This window comes from Lithobates pipiens, unplaced genomic scaffold (assembly GCF_037356315.1).
Source record: "Lithobates pipiens isolate NorthernLeopardFrog02 unplaced genomic scaffold, aLitPip1_a1.2 Scaffold_18, whole genome shotgun sequence".
Lineage (NCBI taxonomy): Eukaryota > Metazoa > Chordata > Amphibia > Anura > Ranidae > Lithobates > Lithobates pipiens.
In genome coordinates, this window is record NW_027507758.1 from 338105058 (window position 1) to 338129756 (window position 24699).

Here is a 24699-nt window from a genome sequence, read left to right on the forward strand (position 1 = left end):
GTTACCCAAGCACATACTCATTCACAGCAGTATTTGAATATGCTAAATTCACTAGGAAGGACACCTTTCTATATTTTGCACTTGTAAAATCGTAACAATAGTAGGAAGCTGAAAATATAAGATGATTTGGCTTCATTCAACTCATGACATATGTGTGAAGCTGACTATTCCACCCAGATGGTTAAATCATTCAAAAGTCTATTGCCATATTTAAAGAATAGGTCAGAACCAGAAAATCAGTCTGATGCGATAACACAAAATGGAACCAGAAAAACATTAGGGTATAGGGTTTGACCTGATACCTTACTTGGCATTAAGTAATGCAGTATTCTATAGGCTATGGCTGCAACGTTTCCCTTATAACTAAATCTGTTTTTTGGTACTTAAAGCTAAACTTCAGCCTCATCTTAGTATTGCATAATTGTAAAAGCCCATCTCAATTTCTTGGCTGAAGAGCATTTAGCATCATCAAACCTCTTCTCCCCAGCCTGATTGCCCCTGACCCACCTCTTTCATTCATTGGATATCAGTTCTTTAATCATGGAGACTTAGAAAAATGTGTGGGTGTTGCCTAGGGTAGTCTGTATGCAAATATAACCCGCCACTCCTCCAAACTGACAAGAACCCTTCAGGGCATTTGTAAATTTGTTTAATTTCCCTCAATAGCCACCCACTGCTTGAAATAGGGCTTAGGGTTCTTGAGAGCACTACTAACACAGGGTCCTGTGATGTTTTAAGAAAGCTATGTACAGCACTCTGTGCAACAAGCCATGATCAAGCACATGATGCGTAAAAAAACTGAAAAGGAGGGGGGAACAACCAGGTAAGGCAAAATTTAAGCCGAACATAAGCAGAATAAATGTAATCTTTAAATGATTATGATGCTTTAATGAAGATGATCTTCTTTAATTAGGCAAGCAAGGATGCTATGATTTGGCAAATGGTAGTCTAAATATAGGAGACTCATAGACTGGTGTCATCATGGACATTTGTGGTAAGGATACCACAATAAGGATAAAGATAAGGATAAGACTGAGAAAAAAAACAAAGAACACACTGGTGTAGATTTACTAAATTTGGTGCACTTAGAAACTGGTGCATCTGTGTATGTAGCCAATCTGCTTCTAACCTCAGCTTGTTCGATTAGGCTTTGGCAAGTACACCTTGAAGCTGAATGGTTTCTATCCAGAAGTGAGCCTGATTTTGCACTCTCCAGCTTTAGAAAATAAATAGTTCCATAGTTCCTGGAAAAATAAAACAAGGAACCAAGGTACAAGACACATAAGGTGTATGACGTATTGACTACATGGGTTAGTTGATGGGAAGGGAGACAAAACCACATTACAAGATTCACAAATTGTGAAGAAATGCTGAATTTAGGGATGCTAGCACAGGGGAATATAGGAATACAGGCAGACTATGGGTATGGGAAAATAAGGCACATAGACATTTGAGGCACAGGGTGCCAATATGAGGTCAGATGGTTTAAGAAACTTTAAGGGTACTGGCAGCATAAAAAGAAGCAAAGCATGACTTTGTTGAGAGCACAAAGAAATGAGGCATGTGCACTGTGAGCAAATCTAAACCCCTATCCCACGCCTCCCCTGTTGGGGCTTTTTTACTCTGCTGCTGCATGAGCTGTCCTGTGATCAACATGACGTAAGGGAATTATTATTCTTATAGGCAAACTCATAAGACCACCAGGCACTAGAATTACTAGTTAAAGGAATACATTGATTACATTTATTATTTTATCAGCTGTTCCTTTCAAAACCACAGCCTAGATTATATTTATACTGGCACTCTTTTTCATGGCTAATGCTATTTTGCTGCCTGTAAGCACTAAATATCTTCTGCTTCCTCGATGCACTTTACTTTTCTTACTCTCACCCACTGTTACATTATTCATTGCATTATACATATAATCCACCCAGTCACCTGTGCAAATTGACTGACTGTATGCTGCTGAAGAAATGTTGTTCTTAGGACAGAGACTGTAAGTGCATGTAAGATCTAAATTGACAGTGTTATTTTCACTAACTCCCCAGCAAACAGTTGGAGGAAGTAAAAACAGTGTCGTGCTTCAGAAACTTCAGCCAGATACTCCATACACTATAACTGTGGCATCACAATATGCTGAAAGAGAAGGAGGAAGAATTTCTGGCAGAGGAAAAACAAGTATGTTATACTATATTTTTAGAGAAACATAATTAATATTCAGATCTGAAACAGGGATTTTTGATTGTACTCACATCCATCTTTGTATCCAAAGCATTACCCAAAGGTGCCTTCATATAACCTCTTCTCATTCTGTATCCATATGTTCTTCTCTATATCCTAAGGATCCCTAAAACTTTTATGCGTACTTATGTAATTATATTTTTAATCTTACTTCTGGATATTTGTACCCCTGCAACATTAACTATGCCATAATGCCTGGCATGATCTGTCAGAGGCTAAAGATAGCTGTGCTTTCATCTCTCTCTGTAGGTAGATGCATCAGATGCTAAACAATGTTAGTACCATGCTTCCCTAAAAATAAGATTGGGTCTTATATTCATTTTGGCTACAAAAAACACACTAGGGCTTATTTTAAGAGGATGTCTTATTTATCTATGGTATTAAAGTGGTTGTAACCCTTTAAAGCACGATAGATAGCACAATGCTTGTGCTGTGCCATTTACCCCTCTTCATGTTCTAAAAATCAATCTGGAATAAATCAATAGAAAAATAAAAAAGTTCCTGTGTTTAAGTCTTACTTTTGGGGTAGGGCTTATTTTCGGGGAAACACTGTAGGTGAATCATTGAAGACTGTTAAATATCTATCCCTATACAGTCTCATTGTCTACCATGCTCTGATCACACAGGAGACACAGGGGTAACCCTTTGGTAGCTCACTACAGCATTGTTGGCAAATAAACTCTGAATTTTGAAATGACAAATAAAAAAGAAGTATCATTGAAACTCATATTTGTTGTCAGTGCTTGTTATAATACAACATTTACCTGTTTTTCAGAACCCCTTAACACAGTGAAAAATCTCAGAGTATATGACCCAACCACAAGCACTCTAAATGTCCGCTGGGAGGCAGCAGAAGGGAATGTACGTCAGTATAAGGTCTTTTATGTCCCAACTGCTGGTGGATCTGAAGAAGTGGTAAACACTTTTTTTCATTCTTCTTTCTTGAAATGGTTGGTTGATAGTTGCACTTAAACTGTGGGTTGTCTGAATATTCATTATGATGTAGAATGTCTGCTTAAATGGCATTGGCATAAAACAAAAAGTGATATGAGTAAAAGAGCTACATTCTACTTAACATAATTTCTGCTCATAAATTATCTCTATTGGACTTTTCTAGCATGACATTTGTGGTGAATCTGCTGTGCAGTTCTTTTCTGTAAAATTTTAAAAATGCTCTGCTTAATCCAACGCTCTGTAACTTAAAATATAGAGTATGTTCAGCTTGCTGATAATAGTTGGAAAGATAATTTCTCTACCATAAATTCCCAGGAATATAAATAGCAGAAAGCGATTACTGAGCTGGGCAATGTATGAACTATAAGCCATAAGTATTTAATGAGGACCTCCATGGTATGGAAATAATAGATGACTGTCAAGTGCTGTAAGTCTTGGAATGGTTGCAGTAAGAGATGAAGTTCTGTGCACAGATTTACCAAGGTTTTCTTAGAAGTTTCATTAGACATTATTTCTACATAAATATAAAGAAATTATAGTAAACTATTCAAAAGTATGGTAAAATTGGAGTCAGTAGTAATGTTCTAGTGTATTTAGAAATAGCAGAGCTATAAGTATGAAGTGTATCAATATTGTTTTGTTAAAAGAACACAGTGATGAATATAATCAACATATAATAAGGTTGATTCCTACACTTTTTTTCTCCAGACTACTGTTCCTGGAAATACAATCTATACAGTTCTTAGAGGACTTCAGTCTGACACACCCTACACTGTGACGGTAGTCCCTGTATATTCGGAAGGAGATGGAGGCCGCATGTCTGAAACTGGAAGGACATGTATGTGAATCATGCTTTTTTTCCTAAGGAATTAAAAGAAAGCCACTAACATATGATTATAAAGTTGGGGGGGGGGGGGGGTGGGAGTATAAATAAGCTATGGACAAACTGAAAACAATTGTTAAAGCTAACCCCAAAACATGGGGTTCTGTCTGGTTTGGTTAAGCTAGCATTGTCTATGCTATATATTTTTATAGTTAACTAGTTAGACAAGTAAGTAATAAAAGGGAAATCACTTGCTTATGTTGGTGTATCCAGGCATTTCATGCACGTATAGGAATGTCTGTAGATAGCAAATGCTTGTAGCTGCTATTTCGATTTTTTCTTTCTTTTTTTTTATTTTTAAAGAAGAAAATGCAATTTAAGTACACATTTCGTTGCCAAGTTATCCTTGAACATGTCTGTTATCACTGTTACTGTATGAACGTTTTGTATATCATAGTGGGAAGACATATTGGTCATTAGTGAAAATACAGACATGAAATAATATAATTTGTTTGGCTAATTCAAAAGATTTAAAGCCTTTTCATTCTTTGGATATTTTTTGTCACAAGTAAAAAATATTTTAAAGCATTGGACCTTTACATAGCACATAATACCACAATTTCAGTGAAGCAAAGTAAATATGAATTAGAAGGGCAATTCTCTTAGATCTAATACCACACCTAATATATACATTTATTTTTAGTGGTGAGAGGAACTGCAAAAAATATTCAAGTATATAACCCCACTACCAACACATTAAATGTCCGCTGGGATCCAGCTCCTGGGCTTGTCCAGCAATACAAGGTCAACTACTCTCCATTATATGCAACAAGTCCTCCTCTGTCTGTAAGTATTGAGTCATTTTGGTTGTATTCAATTATCATTAGCTTGCTTGCTTAGTGTATAAATATGAGTAACTGTAAAGAACAATGCTTAAAATGTGCATTTAAAATATTACGGATATAACCTCAAGAAACCTGTAACAATTTTTTAGGGGGAGAAATTTTTGTGATGCATACCTTTGTATGATAGAAATGTTGAAGAATAGATACACCAACGTATGTAGTTTATTAGTTAAATGACACTGAGTTGCAATGAATACTGCAGTAACTCTTTCCTTTGGGTGTAGTTATTTGACATATGTTTGTAGAATTTGCAATTAATAATGCTTGTGAGCTTGTCATGGGTGGCATGGCAAGCTATCCTTTGATATCCGATCCAAAGCTATCCTTTGAATATTATCTTTTTTGTGTTACTTACAGGCAGAAAGTAACCATGACTTGCAGTTTACTAAAGATAGATCAATACTGCAAAATATGTTTAGGATGGCAAAGAAAAGCGCACACTGTAGAATAATGAAAGCCGCATAAACATGGACTCTTCACCACAATGTTTCAATCAGAGACTCATGCAGGGTGATATGTGGCTGCATACGACTCTCTATAAGACTTTATAATGACAGAGAGTCAATCTTAGATTCACTACTTCGGTAAAACAATTCAGAACACAGCTACTTGTGATTATCCTCATAAATAGCGTCCTTGACATTGGAATTGAAATACTCTGGTAGCACTCAGAGAGGAGTCTTTGGAGAGGCTGCATGCTATTAAGCTATATCCCGGCTCCTTTTATGTCTGTTATAATAATGGAGGGCCTTGCACCTGGCTGCAGAATATTTGCTCAGCTACCTCTGCCACATCAGGTGTACCCTCTCTATGCTGCAGAGGGAGGAAAGCTCAGGAATGTATACTTCTTGGGTGTATCCTGTGGGAAATGAAGTTAAAGGGGCCTGTGCTTGCATCCGAGCATGGATAGTCCACTACATTACTCTGCTACTTACTTTTTGTCCTAATGAAGAGACATGATCGTCTCTCAAAATGCATTAGCAGTATCACCTTTAAAAAAAAGCTTTCATTAATAACTAATCTTGCATCAGTCAGATTTATTCTCCTGTTTCTGCCCTTAATGCTTCAACCACCTTGGACAGCATCACCAAAATGTATGCCAAAGCCCCAGTTCCCAATCTTAGTGGCTTCCCTCCCTTCCCTTGCATCTGGATTGTCTGATTTCCAGTTATTACATAATAGTATTAGGCCTGCACAAAAGTGTCAGAGCTGCACTCAGTGGTGAGAGTTCTTGCAGTTTTTATTGGGACTCAATAGTATTTATCTAGAATCCCACACTCATTGGTGCCCTAGTTCCTAGGGTTTCGGCTGTATCTGCAGCCTAAAAGCCAGCAGGGCTAAAATGAGCAACCTACTGTATTTAACCTCTCTTCATTTGAAGCAGTGTGTATTTTAGTGTTGATTCCATGTATGTTTGGTTATTCTCCAAATATATGATGTGATGTATACACTGATATCATTTTCTGTATCTTGAAAGTAATAGTATCTTTGCATGCTTGTTTCTAGGTTGTGGTCCCCAGCAACACTCAGAATTTGCTGTTAGAACGCCTGAATCCTGACACTCCTTACTCTGTAAATGTGGTCGCCATGTATGCTGATGGAGAGGGTGATCCAAGTGCTGGAGAAGGAAAAACATGTATGTATTGCAAAAAAGGCAAATATAAGTGTACCACTGTATTATATTTCTTTCCAGTGGAAATCTAATGTATCAATTAATGCAATAAACCAGTACATAAATACATACTTTTTTATGCCTTAAAGAAAAAGTTATGTGTATTTTGTAATTAATAGTTTTAGGGTCCATGAATCCCTTTTTTTTTTTAACGGTGGTGTTAATAGGCAGTATTGCATGAAATAAAGCATCAAAATATCAGTTTTACTCAGAGCATCACTTAAATAATAACAGCTGGAAGTTATTGGGTCTCACTTGCTGACCAGAAATGTACCTAATTATGAGAGATTTGTCCCTTGTATGTTTTATGAAGCATTGTTATGCTTTGATCTTCCTTGTAAGTATGTTACTGATTTGTGGGCTTAAGATGAAACAGGAATTTTAGTTTATCCTATGTACTGATTGTTAAGTTTCCAAAAAAACAGGAACCTTTTTTTTTTTTTTTTTTCAAAAGGTGTTTATTTTGATTTTGTAACATAAAAACAATAAAAGAAGGACTGTAATTACAGATGTGTAAAGTGCACATAACAGACCCTATTACACAGTAGGGAAGGTGGGTCAATTTTAACAGTTCATAAGAAACAGAAATACCCTAGTAACATACACTCACACATTCATACATTACAACTCACTTAAACCAGCAACATATGCGACCCCATGAAGACAGCAGAGGGTTAGGATCCCTCTACATATTGGACGTTTCATATAAGGCAATCTGTGATCATTAATTTTGGCATCTTGTTGAAAAATAATATTAGAGTACATTAGTAGTGGGCCTACAGGGAAAGCTGTGAGGAAAGAATTTCCCCCAGAAATCCTCCGAAACATCAAGCCATGGTTGCAAGATTTTCTTAGGGCATGCCCTACTCTTGCATATCAGTTTAAATTTGGGAAGGACCCCATGAACAATGCGTAAGAAGGTGTGGGCAGAAAGAGGGCCCCCATCCTTCCAGTGCAATAGGAAGGTTTTACGTGCACAAAATAATAGTATACATAGCAAAGTCCTGGCATGGTTTCGGTGAACCTAGTCATTGAGGATTCCCAAAAGTCCCAACTTCGGGGTGTTTGGTATCAGTAGATGTAGTTTGTGATCGAAGAAAGCAAATAGTTCTTTCCAGAAGGTTGAGAGTCCAGAACAGATGAAAAAAGTCAGCAGAAATCATATCACATCTAGCACTTATAATATCCTGTCCCAGACCCATCTGGACCAGCCTAGCTGGGAGCTGTAATGCAGGTGGTGTATAAACTTAAATTGTACCAGTAGGTCAGCAGTGCTAATTATGTCCTGAAAACATACATCAGTTGCTTCTTCCCAGTCTTCTTTAGAAAGCTCAGGCAAAGACAATAGCCACTTGTGATGAGAATTCTAAAAAGGATGGCAGAATAGTGTCTTGTATCAGTGGGAGTAATAGTGTTCCAAAGGCTGGATAAAGGCAAGCAAATGGCCTTATCCGACCCCTGGCTGCAGTTTGGAGACCACTGGTCTATGCACGTAATTATTTGTGCCTACATTTTGGCAAAATTGACACTTCAGCACATCTGCATAACTATACGTGAAAGGAGAAAAACCTAGTTGAGTAGCTTTACCATAGCTGTGGTGCTGCTTGATATTATATTTACTGCTTTTTGCATACCAAGATTGGAGATCTTTTTTCCTAGGGCAAATTACTATAGTGCAGAAACACCTCACACTTCTTCCATGGTTGAACTGGCAATTCTTTTATTGGTGTATTTTACAAAACAAAGTCCCTCATATTGGCTATAAAATCAATTATATTATTATCTTAGAAACAAGTAGCCTAATATATTTTTAGTGGATGTCACTGTTCTACAATGTTCTAAGGAATTCAGAATGGAAAGTTCAATTCTGTGTTATATTAGAACTTTCCTCCGCTTTTGCTGACTGCTGACTGTTTTGCAATTCCCTCCAGCAACTAAAACCTTTCCAAATACCTGTGGTATCCCTTTTTCCACATTTTGTTCATGCTGCGGTAGGTTTATTTTTTAATAATCTGTTAGTATGTCCTAGCTGGCAGCAATGTGCTGTGGAGATCTTATAAATTAACTTCACCAGGAGTGTGGTTGGAAATTTCTGAGTTTACTGTGCTCACATATTCATCATAAATATTATGATGTTGCTGTTAAAGAAGAAATCAAGCATATTATCTGGAATGATAATGGTTTTATAATTGTTTTTTCCAGTACCTCGCAGTGGGCCAAAGAACATTAGAGTTTTTGGAGAGACAACTAACAGCCTTGCAGTAAGCTGGGACCATGCTGACGGTCCAGTTCAGCAGTACAGAATCATCTATTCTCCAACTGTTGGTGATCCCATTGATGAATATGTAAGTTTTCTTAATGGCTAAAACAAAATGTATCTTTATTTTCATATATAAGTGTAGGTTTACTTTATATGTCATGTAGAACTGGCCACTAAGATTTTGGCTGTCAGTTAAGCATTCAGCAACTGTTTAAAGTGTGGATTTGTCTTAAGTAATGCATTCATATTGTATTCATTAACACTGCTGTCAAAGGTTACACAATCTAGTCATGGAAAAACATTTGGATTGACCTAAAGTTATATATACATTTGGAAGGCCTGGTACATTTGGTGCTTTCCCCACTGAGATTCGTGCACTCTGGTAATCATTGTCATCGGGACAGAAAAAAATAGGAAATCCAAAATATAATGGTTGTCACTAGAACATGAAATGTAAGGTTAGAACGAAGAGAGGAAAAAGACCGCTGCTCGCAGGTGATACAAACGGTAACACTGCAAGGTTGCTTCTGTGAGGTAGGGTGCACGCTCTGCCACTGCAGCAGAAATCATGGAACAGAGAAACTTTGGATCAGTAGCACACCCACACAGGAAATAAAGTCTTTATTGAAGCATAAATATAATAAAAACACTGGATGGGTACAGGCACAACTTCTATAGTGTGAAACACACCAACCTACCTGCATTAATTTCCCCTGCCTGTATCCATCCAGTGTTTTTATTATATTTATGCTTCAATAAAGACTTTCTACTTTACTTCCTGTGTGGGTGTACTGCCGATCCGAAGTTTCTCTGTTCCAGGAAATGTAAGGTATGCTTCCTTAAAGCACACCTATTTTGGTAAACTTGCCTAAGAGAATATTCCCCCCCCCCCACCCCCCACCTAGATGAGATTTCCTTTTATTACATGTTGTTTCAGGGACAGCAAGTTAAGAGTAATTTCCCCAATAGGACATACACAGCTCATAAAAAAACTGACAGGGGTTTTGACCTTTTTATAGTCTACCCAACTTCCACCCCCCCAAAAAAATTCTTTACCTAATATACTTTCAACTAGTTATCATTTTGTTCTCCCCCAAAAAATCTGAATTCTGAATAAAGCTCCCGGAGGAGTTGAAAGATTATTGCATATACATTGCAACCATGTTATTTAAGTTGGACTCTGTGCTTTAAAGCTGGCCGTTGCAAGAATTTAAATATTTTATCTCCAGCTGCTATAATTTTTGGCTGTGATGTTTCAATTCGTTCCTACGTTTTAGTATAATTATATCTAAAGCTACATATACATTTACAGTATACCTCAAAGCACCATTCATACTCTGTGGTCCTAAAAATGTAGCACAATTTTCACTGCAGACATTGTATATTACTTTCTGACATACATCCAAACCAGACTCTGTGTCATGGCACACCCCTTTCATCCATATGTTACCGATTTTGTTACAATATGCTTTCTTTTTGAAATGTCCTTGTATTCAGGATTAATTTTATAAAAACAGATGTACATACATTATGTCTGCTTTACGGTGCATATAGTGGTCTTGTGAGACAAAATGTCATACGCTATGTGGAAGCAATGCACAACGACCCTGTATATCATCAGACCAAAGCTGATGAGTTACCTAGCCATGAAAAGCAATGCAAAAACACTAGTATTATACAGGAACACTTCTCAAAATACACCATACAGCTTTTTGGGTCCTTTTATTCCTTTTTTTTTTTTTTTTTTGGCTTGTTGTGTGGAATGTATAATACAAAAAGGTAATATACAAGTTTTGCGCACTGAATAAAATGTAGATTAACTCTTCTTATACTGTACTTTCAGACAACTGTCCCTGGTCGGAGGAACAATGTGGTCCTGCAGCCATTGTTGTCAGACACTCCATATAAAATCACTGTGGTTGCAGTCTATGCAGATGGTGATGGAGGACAATTAACAGGAAATGGAAGGACAGGTAAATGATTTACTTTGATATGGACAGGTAATAAAGCACATTGGAACCAATAATATTGCTTTTTTGCATACATTATGGGTACAAATATTAAAGCTGAAGTTTAAGATACTACTCATCCATGTTTGAAAGAACTTAAATCCAGTGAATGAAAGGGGCAGGACAGAGACCTGGTGATACCAGGATTTAAATTTGATTGTTGGGTAATGTGTGACATAGTTCTCTGAGTCCTTCATGTGGGCCTGGGCCAACCTATAGTCAGAAAAGGCCACCACACTGAATCTAGGAAATGACAGCTGCAGTCACTGAAAAAGCTGTAGTCTCGAAGTTCAGAGAAAGTATTCACTCACTGTATTGTGTAAACAATCAGACATCTTGACACTGTAGCTGATTGGGAAGTTTTAATACTATCATATGACAGGGTTTGGCCTGATTAGCTGTAGTTCCAGAAACTGGCCACAGCCTGACACAACTAAGGTCTGAGGCCGGGTTCACACTGGTACGATACGACAGTCATACCACTTTGGATCCGACTTTGCCCTGCGACTTGAAGTCCGACATGCATCCGACTTCAATGAACAGGGATCCGGCTTTGATCCCTGACAATACCAGGCACTGTGTCTGGCATGAATCTTTAGATGGAACTCCACGCCCAATGTAAACAAAAAAAACATCATGGGTTCCCCCTCCAAGAGCATACCAGACCTTTCGGTCTGGTATGGATTTTCAGGGGAACCCCCACACCAAAAAAATGGCATTGGGGTCCCCCAAAATCCATACCAGACCCTTGTCCAAGCACACAATTTGGCAGATCAGGAAAGGGGGTGGGGACGAGCGAGCACCCCCCTCCTGAACCGTACCAGGTCACATGCTCTCAACATGGGGGTGAGTGCTTTGGGGCAGGAGGGCCCTGCGCCACCACCCCAAAGCACCTTGTCCCTATGTTGATGAGGACAAAGGCCTCTTTCTGCAACCCTGGCCATTGGTTGTCGAGGTCTGCGGGTGGGGGGCTTATTGGAATCTGGAAGATCCTGGCCACCCACCCTTTGTGAATGAGTATGGGGTACATTGTACCCCTACCCATTCACCTAAAAAAAATGTCAAAAATCAAAGTAATTTATTAAGGCAGCTCTGTCGTCTCTTCTGATCTCTTCTCCCCTCTCTGGCTCTGCTGCCTTTTCCACTGACGTCTTCTCCATTCTCTGCTGATGTCTTCTAGCCCTCTCCAGTTCTTCTCCCTCTGTCCGCTGCCTTCTGCCTCTGCTGGGTCTTCTCCACTATCTTCTCGCTCTTTTGCTGGGTCTTCTCCGCTGTGTTCTCCCTCTGTTCTTCTTCCGATGTTGACTTGTTGCTCTCTCCCACTCTAATGCTAGGTGCGCAGTGTGCCACTACTTATATTGGCATGGGGCAGGGTCACTGGAGGCCCACCCCCTATCACGTCGCCGCTCGGGGCATGATGGGGTGGTGACATCATAAGGTGCGGGGCCTCCGGGCAACATCACCCCGGGACCCCACTCCATGCCAATATAAGTAGGGGCACGCGGCGCACCCAGCATTAGAGCTGGAGAGAGCGTCGAGTCAACATCAGAAGAAGAACAGAGAGAGAACACAGCGGAGAAAAACGGTCAAAAGAGCAAGCAAAAGAGCGAGCAAAAGAGAGAGAAGACAGTGGAGGAGACCCAGCAGAAGACAGCAGACAGAGGGAGAAGAAGCGGAGAGAGAGGGGAGAAGGGCCGGAGAGGGGAGAAGAACCAGGAGAGGCAGAAGGCATCAGCGGAGGAGACAAAAGAGTCAAAGACGGGAGAAGAATTCGGAAGAGACACCGGAGCTGCTTAATAAATTACTTTAAAAACCTTTGTACTGTGTTTTATTTTTGACACTTTTTTAGGTGAATGGGTAGGGGTACAATGTACCCCATACTCATTCACATAGGGTGGGGGCCGGGATCTGGGGCCCCCCTTGTTAATGGAGGTTTCCAGATTCCAATAAGCCCCTGCCCACAGACCTCGACAACCAATGGCCAACGTTGTAGGGAAGAGGCCCTTGTCCTCATCAACCTAGGGAAAAGGTGCTTTGGGGTAGCGGGGCACAGGGCCACGTTGAGGACATGTGGCATGGTATGGTTCAGGAGGGAAGGGGGCGCTCTCTCTCCCCCACCACCTTTCCTGACCTGCCAGGCTGTGTGCTCGGATAGCGGTCTGGTATGAATTTTGGGGGGGCCCCATGCCGTTTTTTTCAGCTTTGGGGTTCCCCTTAAAATCCATACCAGACTGAAGGGCCTGGTATGTTCTTGTAGGGAACCCATGCTGTTTTGTTTTTTTTCCATTTAGCATTTAGTTCCCCTTCAAGACCATCAGAGCACAAGTCGCATGCCAAAGTCGGATCAGCAAGACGGCCATCCGACTTTGATCTGACTTCAGTGATATTCAATGGGCTGAATTAGGATCAAAGTTGGACCAAAGGAGGGAGCATTTTCAAAGTCAGACTGACTTGTTTCGGACCAGTTAAGGCAGCTTCCATAGGGAAACATTGATTTTCACACATCATGCGACTTAAGCTTCCAATGTCAGAGCGTTTGTCGTACCAGCGTGGACCCAGCCTGAAACACAACAAATTGGCCTTTTGTTTAGAACAGGGGTGTCCAAACTTTTTTCAAAGAGGGCCGGATTTCATGAAGTGAACATGCATGAGGGCCGACCATTTTGCCTGACTTTTTTTGAACCGTTAAAATGAAATGCAAATTACATTTTTAACCAAAGTTTATTGCAAACGGCATACTTTTCATTTCGTCACATGGATGACAAATCTACACAGGTGTTAAATCACTCTGCCTTTCATATATGACACCCCCAGATCCGTCCGCATATCGCAGTGCGATCTGCTCACTCACACAGGAATCGGATCGCATGGTGTGAACACCCATGCGATCCGATTCTGCTGCGGACCAAAAAAAGGGTCCCGTGCGAGTTTGCTGCGGGAGCAATGCGAATTCAGCCATACTATCTGTATGGCTGAACTCGCATCGCTACAGAGATCGGATGTGATTTGCACTGCAGTGCGGTGCGAATCACATCCGGATCTCCCCCCGCAGCAGTGTGAACCCAGCCTTATTCTCTCTCTCTTTAATTCTCTCTCGCTTTAATTCTCTCTCTCTTTAATTCTCTCTCTCTTTATTTCTCTCTCTCTTTATTTCTCTCTCTCTTTATTTCTCTCTCTCTTTCTCTCTCTCTTTAATTCTCTTTATTTCTCTCTCTAATTCTCTTTAATTCTCTTTATTCCTCTCTCTCTTTAATATTCTCTCTCTTTAATATTCTCCCTCTTTAATATTCTCCCTCTTTAATATTCTCCCTCTTTAATATTCTCTCTCTTTAATATTCTCCCTCTTTAATTCTCTTTAATTCTCTTTATCGGTAATTATCTTTACCTTTTTTCTCCTCTGTTCTGGCTTTCAGGCAGCTGACAGCGCGCGGCGCCGCAAACAATCCGCGCCGCCAATCACAGGCACTGAGAGATCTGCAGCTGCTGCAGGGACAGCTCAGTGTCTGCTATTGGCGGCGTGTGCTGTCAGCTTCCCGGAGGCCTTGGACCGCCCCCAGCATCTGACCGTCAGTGGGAGGCGGGGATGAGAGGCGGGGTGAGAGGCACTAGCAGCCAATCACCGCCACCAATCCCCGCCGGAATCACAGGCTCCGGACCTGCCGCACACGCCTCAGCTTGTTAGAGAGGCGCTTGGGGTGTGCGGAGCCAGGCAGGCCATAATGCAGGAGAGGCTGGGGGCAAGGTGGGGGCCATACAAAACCGGACCGCGGGCCGGACTTTGGACATGACTGGTTTAGAAAGTTCAGGGACACCTGTGTTAAATGTTAACAGTAAATCATTATTAAAGATTTGTTTATAAAACCTTTAGCTTTGAACTAAAAACATGTGGTGGTCCAAGCCAATCGGTTTCACAATTCACTCCAACCAGTGCATATTCTCTCAATACGTGCTACCTGGAGGTTCTGCGGACACAATGTTTATGCTGCACAAGCAAGACATTATCTACATTACCCTGTAGAGAGTAACATAATAAAACTGAAATTAAAACTATGTTGGTCATAATTTTGTCATTGTCTATAGCATTTTCTATTTCTTTATAGGAAGGCTAAGTGGTTGTAAACCTCAGACCTGAAATATCAATAAAGCATATCCCTCTATAGTAGGTACTTGTCTAAATTCAGAACACTAAAGGGTTGATTTACAAAAACTGGGGAGGATAAAAACTTGTGCTTGGTAGCCAATTCGTTTCTAACTTGTTCAATCAAGCTTTGAACCTGGACACTGATTGGTGTTTATCACCAATCAGCAGATTTTGCACTCTCCAGTTTTAGTAAATCAACCCCTAAGTGTCATTTCAATCTGCCGCCCCATTCCTCTGCTATCTGCATGAATCACTTCTGACAAGTTTTCCTGACACAAGGAGAAAAAAAGTGACAAGGGAGGGATCTCCAACACACAGCTTGTGGTTGACAGCCTCAGCTCTGTTACTGTGTGCTGTGTAAAGGGTGTGTCTCTTCCCTACATTTAGCTCTCAGAGCTCTCCTCACTGAGCTCTGCAGAATGTAACTCTAGCTCTCCATCCCATTTCTTTCTGACAGTTCAAACAAGCTTTAAAAATTCTGGACTTTGAATGACTGTAGAGAAGACTGCAGATATACAGGTCCAACTTATGTACAGGGATTTGTTTCATCTCTGTGTATCATCTGAGGCCAGTCACTGCACTGGGTATATGTAAGGGTTTACAACCACTTTAAAGTACAGCTTCAAAGTTTACATCCTTTGCCCTACATGACAAAGTTATATATTTTTTTAGCAATCAGCCGGATTGGCCATATGACTACTAGATGTAAATAGCAAAGAGTATAAGCACTAACTTTCTGTGTAAATTTTACCACACCTCCTAATTCCCTGGCCTGTCAGCATTTATCTTGGTTTGTCTATAACACCAGTGGCTTCTGAATGAAAATTATACCTGTAATGTGTCATGTTATAGAATATTTTATTATAATGCATTTTTCTCTTTTTAGTGGGTCTGCTTGCACCAAGGAATTTGCAAATTTCTGATGAATGGTATACCAGATTCAGGGTATCTTGGGATAGAGCTACTTCTCCAGTTCTTGGATACAAGCTTGTATACCAACCACACGGTTAGTAAACATTGTCATACCTTTAATTGATTCACACCAAAACTGATTTCAGTTTGATTTATAAATGCAAAGATTAACATTGAATAATCTAAATATCTAATAACAAACACAAAGATCAAGTTGTTGCATATTTAAAGCAGAACTTCAGCCCCTGTTTTTTGTGGCTCAACCTCACCTTGCCGCCATTATAGCCTATTTACAGATATGCTGAAGGAAGTTTTGTCCGACAACAAACATTTGTTGGCGGAAAATTTAAGAACATGCTAGCCAACATTTCTTGGTGCAAAGTCCGACACTAAATGTCCGATGAAGCATACACTTTCAGCCAACAAGCTCACATTCAACATTTCCCGTCGGAAAATCTGATCATGTGTATGTGGCATAGGTCTCCCTAGATCTTAGATTCAGCATAGTAGTCTTAAAAAAAAATTAAAAGATCTGCTGACTAAGCAAAAGACAGCTTCCATAAATAAGGTGTATTATTTGGAATGGCAGCATTAAATATTCTGATGATCTACAGAAAAAATAAACTTACTGAACCTACAGTATATAAATGTTTATGTTGTTATTATATAAAGATGCTGATGAATCCGTAGAAGCTTTTGTTGGTGATGTGAATTCCTACACACTTCAAAACTTGAATCCTGGAACCACCTACGATGTCAAGGTATATGCTCAGTATGACACTGGACTAAGTGGACCACTCTCAGGGCCTGGAACGACATGTAAGTACCCATAGTCTGGTTACATCTGATCGAGTGTGCTTCCTGTACTGTAATTTTTCTTATAGAATTAGCTTCATGCATACTTACCTTTTCAATACACATATCAAACTTTTGGTATGCTTTTCAAGAATTTATACATACTTAACATATTACTCTTGCAGTAAAATTGGCCATACTGTATAGAAACACTAATCACTGCTTCATGTTACTCACTACCTTTCTGCTCTTTGCATAAGCTCTTGATTGCCATTTGACATACTATGAATATGGTTACTATGTGTTTTTATTTGCCATTTGTAACTAGGGACACATTGAATTTTAGTAAAAGCATTTTTTGCAAAATTTACTTTTATTGAGAATTTTTATCATACATTAAAAAGTAGCAAGGGATAGTTTTCCCCCACCAAAAAAAAATTCAAAACAAGCCACATTTTCACTTAATGCTTCAATTTTTTCTTTATCTGACACCATCAATTTTGAGAGCTATGTGGCAAACAGTATTACATTCTTACTTTTGATTTAGAACCCCTGGAAATGTTCATTGCGTGGGATGCTTATTAGCTGGTTGTTAGTGTTGATAAGGGATATATTTTATCTGTTCTTTTGATGGGAGCTGTGTTAGCATCATCCTATTATCGTTCTTCTATTTAATTTCACTAAATCCCATGGTGCTGATACATGTTGTTAACTGTCAGGGCGATGATTGGTGAACAAGTAAGATAGTTTGAAAACCAAAACGTTTATGCTTCAGCAACATATTACAAGATAATTCACTTAAAGAACAGTTCCAGATCATAAGTAACGAGTGAATTGTTAGTGCTATCTAGAAAACAGTGCAACTGTGCCAAAGTCAGAAAGCCCACAGTTTAGCTTAATGCCCAACGATTTCTAAATAGTCTCCCAATCCCAACTGTTTGTAGATAGTCACACAGCAGGGATCTAAAACAAAAAAGTAGCTCTGGCTGCAGATCTGACTGCAATACTCTCACAATATGTCCTCGGTCTTTCCTGGTAGAATAACACCTGCCTTCATTATCCAACATGGCAAACTAAGGGCATACTGTCAGTTTGGACTCACCCCCTAAGAGGACATTACGGCTTATTGTATGCTTCTGAGGCTTGTAACGTCTCCTGTCTTTGCTTGCTACATCCACAATCAGATTCAAAACTCCCACACGGGTATGGAGTTCATTGGTGGCTGTCTTTAGGCTGACACTTTATTAAGTGAGGGTTTTCTGACTGGGAGAGACAGCAAGGAGCCTACAGTACATTTGTATGGGAATAGCTCTCTGAATCTCAAGTAAGAAGGGTTTACTAGATTTATCAGTTTACTAACAAAAGGGAGTGGATGGATTGGTGCAGTACAGGAATGCTTGATTGAAAAACTAAAGTACTAAGTAGGTAGGCTGTGCAGTTTATATGCATTTTTAAGCTAATTTGACTATAGTGTTCCTAAATGTATAATTGCTTACTGTTAAAACATATATATATATATATATATATATATATATATATATATATATATATATACTAACTGAACTCTTATGTCTTTAATTGTGCAGTATATTTGAATGTGACTGATCTGACAAGCTACCAGGTTGCATGGGACTCATTTTGTGTTAGATGGACTCCTCATCGAGCTGCAACTTCATACAGAGTCAAACTGAATCCAGTTGATGGTACTGCATTTGTTTAAGTCTTTGTTTTTGACTGTATGAATAAATAGCAATGCTTATGTAGCCTATCAGTACAGTAATATACCTTGACTTTCCCTAACTCATATATAGCAAGATCCTATTTCTACATCCCTAGTATCTGTGAGTGATAATCCATTCCTATCTGACTCTTGGCAATTCTATGTTCTAGCTCTCTGATCACCATGTTTGATACCCCTGAGAGCCTTTTTTCATAGAATATTATTAGCGCATGTTTTTAAATAGGTTGCCAGGTGTTTCCTCAATCCTTTGCCATTGCAGGGAAGAATGTGATAACACATGTGCATAGCTGATTTACACACACACTAGAGCCATTGGGCGGGAGACAATTAACCTAACAGCATGTCTTTGGAGTGTGGGGGAAAACCAGAATACCTGGAGAAATGTACAGGAAGCAATGCAAACTCTGTGCAGATAGTGTCTGGCCAAGTTTAAAACCAAAGACCCCTTGCTGCATAGCATAAGTGCTAACCATTAGGCATCTGCACTGTCTATTTGTAGCTAGTGTGTTCTTAAAGTGCTCTTCTCCCCCATTTCAGTTTGTAGACCATTTTTTTTCATGGTAAGCACAGCAAGACTTCCTTTGCTTTCTTGCTTTATGTGTGACACTACTGCTATTTTATAACACAGAGGGTCTTAAAGTCTAAGTACTGCCAAAAAATCATATAGAAAATAAGCATAAGGGACACAAGTTAAAGTTAATATATGTCCCTTGTGTTGATTCTTCTTCTTTTAGTCATAATCCACTTGGTCCTGCACTACCACCCCTGCCACCATAATCTTCTGATGCAGTGGGTTTAATACATCTAAACGGCCATCTTGAGCTCCCATCAATAAAGCTTGACTATGCCTGTTCTTTCCTGCCTGCTCTGCAATATATAGAATTCATACTACAGCTTCTATGCTTCTACTGTATGAATAACACAGGATCTCTGAATGGGGGATGGGAAGATGATTCTTATAGCATAGGGAAATGTGCCTTAAGATATAAAGTGCATGGGCTTAGTTGTAGCCAAGTGGGAGGGCTAAAAAGACTGTTTGCAATAGCACTGGAAATTAAAAAAATTCAGTAAAATAATTCAATTAAAAGATCATTAGATGTTTTCTCTGTAATTGGGGTTTATTTACTAAAATACCAAATACACTGTCTCTGTGGAATGTAATAATTGTAGATAGCAGTCTAAAGTTTAATATCCTGCATAATATCAGCTCTAGATATGTACTTTTAACAAAAAAAATAAAATCACTGGGGTTTTAGAACATCAATACACTATAGAATTGTGTCATTCACTGTTATACTTGATTTTATCTTTAGTTATGTTTATGTTAAGTTATAAACATGTTTTATTTCAGCTTCAATCCTAGCACTAATTTCTAAATGCAGATCCATTGGTCTTGGTTTATGATTTTATACAGGATCACGTGGGCAAGAAATAACAGTGACTGGCTCTGAGTCATCAAATTGTTTCAAAGGACTGAACCCTGACACAGATTACTCAGTCACAGTTTTTGTGCAAACTCCGAACCTTGAGGGAAGAGGGGTTTCAACCAAAGAACGAACATGTAAGTAAATATTTCTATCGAAGTGTGCATAATAAGCAAATGTAAATTAGTAACATTCCCTACATTTTGAAGCGGATCAATCATTTTTTTAGGAGCTGTTATTTTTGGTGCCATTGCTCCACTGTTATAATTTCCCCTTGTTCTTGGCGCTAAGAGCTCCATACTACTATGCCAAGATCTATTGTTCAGCTCCAGAGTACTCTTAAAATATCTTGCATATTAGCCTATTTTCCTTGTTTGCTTTTCCGTACTCTGTAACTTGCTTACAGTACATTTATGTGTATGTATAATACAGATTTATTTTAATAGCTATCTACATACACATTGTTGCATAACAGAGCCATAAAGCTTTTTGTCGCATGAATGGTTTCTGTTTTAAGCTATAATTTGTTTTAAATAGTTTTAAAATGTAATATGACATTCATGATTTTTCTATTATTTGAGTTAAGTAAGCAAAATTGTAAGCATTTCAATTACAGTGTAATTGTCTTCTTGACAAGTATGCTGTTTGGGTATTAAACAGTCATTGGTTTTTACTTTTAGTGGTATTTTTCATAATGTTATCACTTTGACATTATTAACTCATATGTTTATTATTTTATATATGTATATATAGTGATAAAACCAACAGAGGCACCTACAGAAGCTCCTGCTCCTCCTCCACCTCCCACAATACCTCCTGCACGCGAAGGTTTGTATTATTTTATTTTATTACTAACTCACAAACCTCCCAACACATTATCAGAAAAACTGGGACAAATAAGCCTGTCCCTGATTTTACATCACATAAAATTTGCCTATATGTAGTCATTCTTCATGTTTCTTTTGGCATCAAGACTGTTAAATGGCATGTATTAATAATATGTATTGTGTTTCTTTGACTTTAATCACTGTGTAAAAAAAAATTGACATTAGATAATATATGAAATGTTATATAATAATGATCAATGGGCAGCCATTCATAGCAGCCAATCAGGAATGATATGGGTGATTGCACAAAGCTCTTTCTGGCTAGTTTCCATGGATAGCTTCCCAATTGCTCTGTTATAAAACCCTGCCATTCAAACCCAGGTATGTAAATACACATAGGACTTGGCAAGTGTTATTTTAAGCAGGCAGCCTGTTGAGTATTACTGTGAATGCCCTGGCATTTTATAGCATACACAACTAAGTTGTATGAACAAAAATAAAACAAATTCTTCACCTCTTCTAAATTATGTTAGCATAGCAAAACAATTATTATGACTAGTATCTTGATAACAGTAGTCAAGTGGACCCGCTGCTATGGTGATACCAGTAGGCATGCCCTAGCAATGGCTGGGTGCTTCAAGAGACAGGTCCTAAAAGCAGGGCCCTCTTTTTAAAATGCCAAGTGGGGATTTAACTCCTTTGAATCAATAATGCCCCAAATTGGTGCCATGGATAGGTAGTCATTTTCTAGTAAATTAATGATCTTTACCTACAACCAGTAACGGGGTTTGGTCCACCTTGCACTGGGTGAACAGGTAGAGAAACTAACTTTATTTAAAATAAAGAAAGCAATCCTCTATTCACCAGTTTGTTAAGTAAGTGTTCAAATAGTTTTAAGAGATCATGTCCTCTTTGTCCTGTACTGGGACATCGTATTCCTGATAACCCCATCCTATTGTAAGATCAAACATGGATGCATTTTCGTTGGCTGTTTTTTTGTTTGTTTAAAAACTATTGGGGAGAATAGAAGAATTTTTTTAATTCTCATTTTTATTTATGGTTGTATTACTGCATTACCTTTTTGGGTACTGGTTTTGTGGAAAAGTCCCATATTGGTATCATTACTTTTTTGTGTCTTTCTTTCTTGCTGTGGGGAGAGCTCTCTAATAAATTCTGATATAATATACAGTATTTCAATTCTTTCTAACTGTGTTGTCTCTCAAGTTAAATATTTTTCTAACTGATGTATTAAAAAAAACACTAGATAAGAATAACCAGATTATTGATGTTCATTATTTTTTGTTCTTTAGTGTGCAAAGGTGCAAAAGCAGATATAGTTTTTCTGATTGACAGCTCCTGGAGTATTGGTGATGATAACTTTAACAAAGTACGCCAGTTCATTTTTAATACCATTGGAGCATTTGATGTCATCAATCCAGCTGGAATCCAGGTGAGAATAACAGTAATATAAATCAGCACAGAAGAAATAAAAAAGTAGGTTGAACTTGTCAGCAATATTTAGTAGCAGATGGAGGTTCCAATATTATACCCAGTAGAGGGCAGGATAGTGCTTCTATCAAGCCTAGGAAAAACCAAGGACAAAATAATAATGATGTAACAAAAATAAATATACTCTTGGTTTTTATCCAGGTATGTTCAAAAATGCTAACTAAAAAATGCTGAAAAATAATGAATACCTTTTTTTTCTACAGGTATCTTTCGTGCAGTTCAGTGATGATGCCCAAACTGAATTTAAGCTGAATACCTATGCAGAAAAATCACAAGCCCTGGGAGCGCTTGCTAATATCCGATACAAAGGAGGAAACACAAAAACAGGTACCGTATAAACTGCATTTTTCTTTCTTTCTTTTTTATGAGACAGGGGCTGGAAACACGGTGTAACAGGTTCTGAGAGAGGTCAGCCATAAACAAAATGTTAGATGTAAAGGTAGGTTTTTATTGCTGTCTGAGGTTCAACGTTGTCTCACTTTCAGTACAGGTGATATGTATAAGAAGGAACAGGAAGTGGGTAAACCCTCTTCAACTAGATCACAGTTATTTTAACATCTGACAGTAGTTCTTACCCATTCTCTAGTCTATCTGGATCAATCAAAAGTTTTTGTTAGGATTTTAGCTTGCTATATAAATTTGATGAGGATCTTTTTTTCACACTTTGGCACTCACATTATGAATTTCCCATTATAAATTGAAAACATCCTCCTGATCAGATGTTAAAATAGAAGTATGAGATTAACAAAAAAAAAACTGTATACTCACTTAGGTGGATTCAGATCGCTCAGTTCTCTCCTCTGCTCTGTCCTCTGCCTTTCAAGTGAGCACTAGGCTGAGAAGTGGAGGAGGTGGCTGGCTCAATCTCCCAGTGGCGCTGCTGAGAACCTGAGCTAGCCACTGGTCCAGGAATCTGGGTGGATTCAAACTGTAAAGTCAGGATCTTTCCCCAGCCTGGGCCAGGGGACTGATGTCAGCTGACATCGGTTGTTAGCCTGCTGTTGGCTAAAAATGGTCCACAGTATAGCCAAAAAAGCATGGAGACATGGATGATGAGTGAGTTTGCTTTGAATATTAATTAAATAGCACTTTTGGTTTGTGGTGCTCAGGTACAGTGTAGTTTCTCTTTAACTAACCCGTGTCCTCGTAGAAGGTATGATTAAATTTAAGATGGATCTTTATGTATTGGTGCTTAAAGACTGCAGTCTTCTTACTCCAGTTTACAAAATGTTAATGAATAGAGCTCTGTCTAAGGAGTTACAAATAACATCCACATATAGGACAATAATAATGATATAATCTTTGTTTGCCCTTTTACAGGAAAAGCACTTAAGTTTGTCCGTGAAAAGGTTATAACTGTGGAAAATGGAATGAGACGGTCTGTTCCTAAGGTGCTCGTTGTGGTCACTGATGGAAGATCTCAAGATGATGTGAAAAAGTACGCCATGGACATACAACACTCTGGTAAGCATGCAGCAAACCTGTGCTTTCTGGCTGCTAACATTAAAACAAAACCGTTTCTTTTCTTAAAAGAATTGTGTCTTCTATCCAGTAAGTTATATAAACATATAAACTGGCTCACAATCACAAGATTGAACACACTCTTGTAGGATGTAGTTTACAGTATCAGTCCACCCATAATAAATGTTTATAGGAGGAATACCAGTTTAAAGCTGTGGCAAACTCTAGGAAAAACAAAAAAAGTTTCCCCCTGCAATATGCAACACATACTAGCCCATTGTGAAAAAGACTTACCTTAAAACGAAGCCCTCCAGCCGCTGCACAGTAGTATAGAGGGAAATGTAGATAAACTTACCCTGTTCCCTCTGACACCCTATACTGTCAATTAGCTGTTGTAATTCTTTCTTTCTTACTACAAGTTGAGTGAAGGATTCTTTATCTTAAGCCATATGACTAGCTCTATGGTGCTAATGGGTGTGATTAAAAGTATGATTTTTAATGTAAAGAGCAGTGATCCGAATGTGGGATCAACTTTAGCAGAAGTAACTTTTTTTTTTTTTTACAAACCTAAAAAGAAAAAGCTCTCTGCCTGGAGTGTGCCACTTTTAACACTACTGCCAACAACTAATGGCAAAACTGGTAATCGCAGTGTAATATGTAAAAATGGTTGTTGCACCTATGTCTGTACAAACAGCATGCTAATAGCTATATAGGAAAGTTTGTTTAATTTCCCCTACAAGTAGAACTAAGTAAATTTTTATGCTGTGGTTTGATTAGATTTTTTGTGTAAAAAACATATTTCTTATTTGTAGTCCCAAGGTTTTTATAACATCTAACAATTTATGGATCTATGGAAGTAGGCATTATGGAATATTTTTACACAGCATGTATATACAGTATATACAGTATATATATTGTGGGGAGTTTAGGCTCATAGGGATCACCTTTTCTTGAAATGAAGGTCAGCGTATAGGCAGTTTCTTTAAAATCTGGTGGGTTTCCACCAGCTTTATTTACAGGTGGTT

The 24699-nt window shown here is 38.6% G+C and overlaps 1 protein-coding gene across 3 annotated transcripts in view; it reads left to right on the forward strand.

Moving 5' to 3' along the window:
- The window catches only part of COL12A1 (collagen type XII alpha 1 chain), a 246833-nt gene that overhangs the window by 153208 nt on the left and 68926 nt on the right, over positions 1-24699 (forward strand). For all 3 annotated transcript variants that reach the window (XM_077487376.1, XM_077487375.1, XM_077487377.1), the window contains 15 exons: positions 2049-2178; positions 3017-3156; positions 3904-4033; positions 4722-4864; positions 6430-6559; positions 8798-8940; positions 10699-10828; positions 15892-16011; positions 16590-16736; positions 18299-18415; positions 19868-20014; positions 20631-20705; positions 22015-22154; positions 22417-22540; positions 23534-23677. In XM_077487376.1, the coding sequence (XP_077343502.1) occupies positions 2049-2178; positions 3017-3156; positions 3904-4033; positions 4722-4864; positions 6430-6559; positions 8798-8940; positions 10699-10828; positions 15892-16011; positions 16590-16736; positions 18299-18415; positions 19868-20014; positions 20631-20705; positions 22015-22154; positions 22417-22540; positions 23534-23677 (1960 nt within the window). The remainder of the gene's footprint in view (positions 1-2048; positions 2179-3016; positions 3157-3903; positions 4034-4721; positions 4865-6429; positions 6560-8797; positions 8941-10698; positions 10829-15891; positions 16012-16589; positions 16737-18298; positions 18416-19867; positions 20015-20630; positions 20706-22014; positions 22155-22416; positions 22541-23533; positions 23678-24699) is intronic.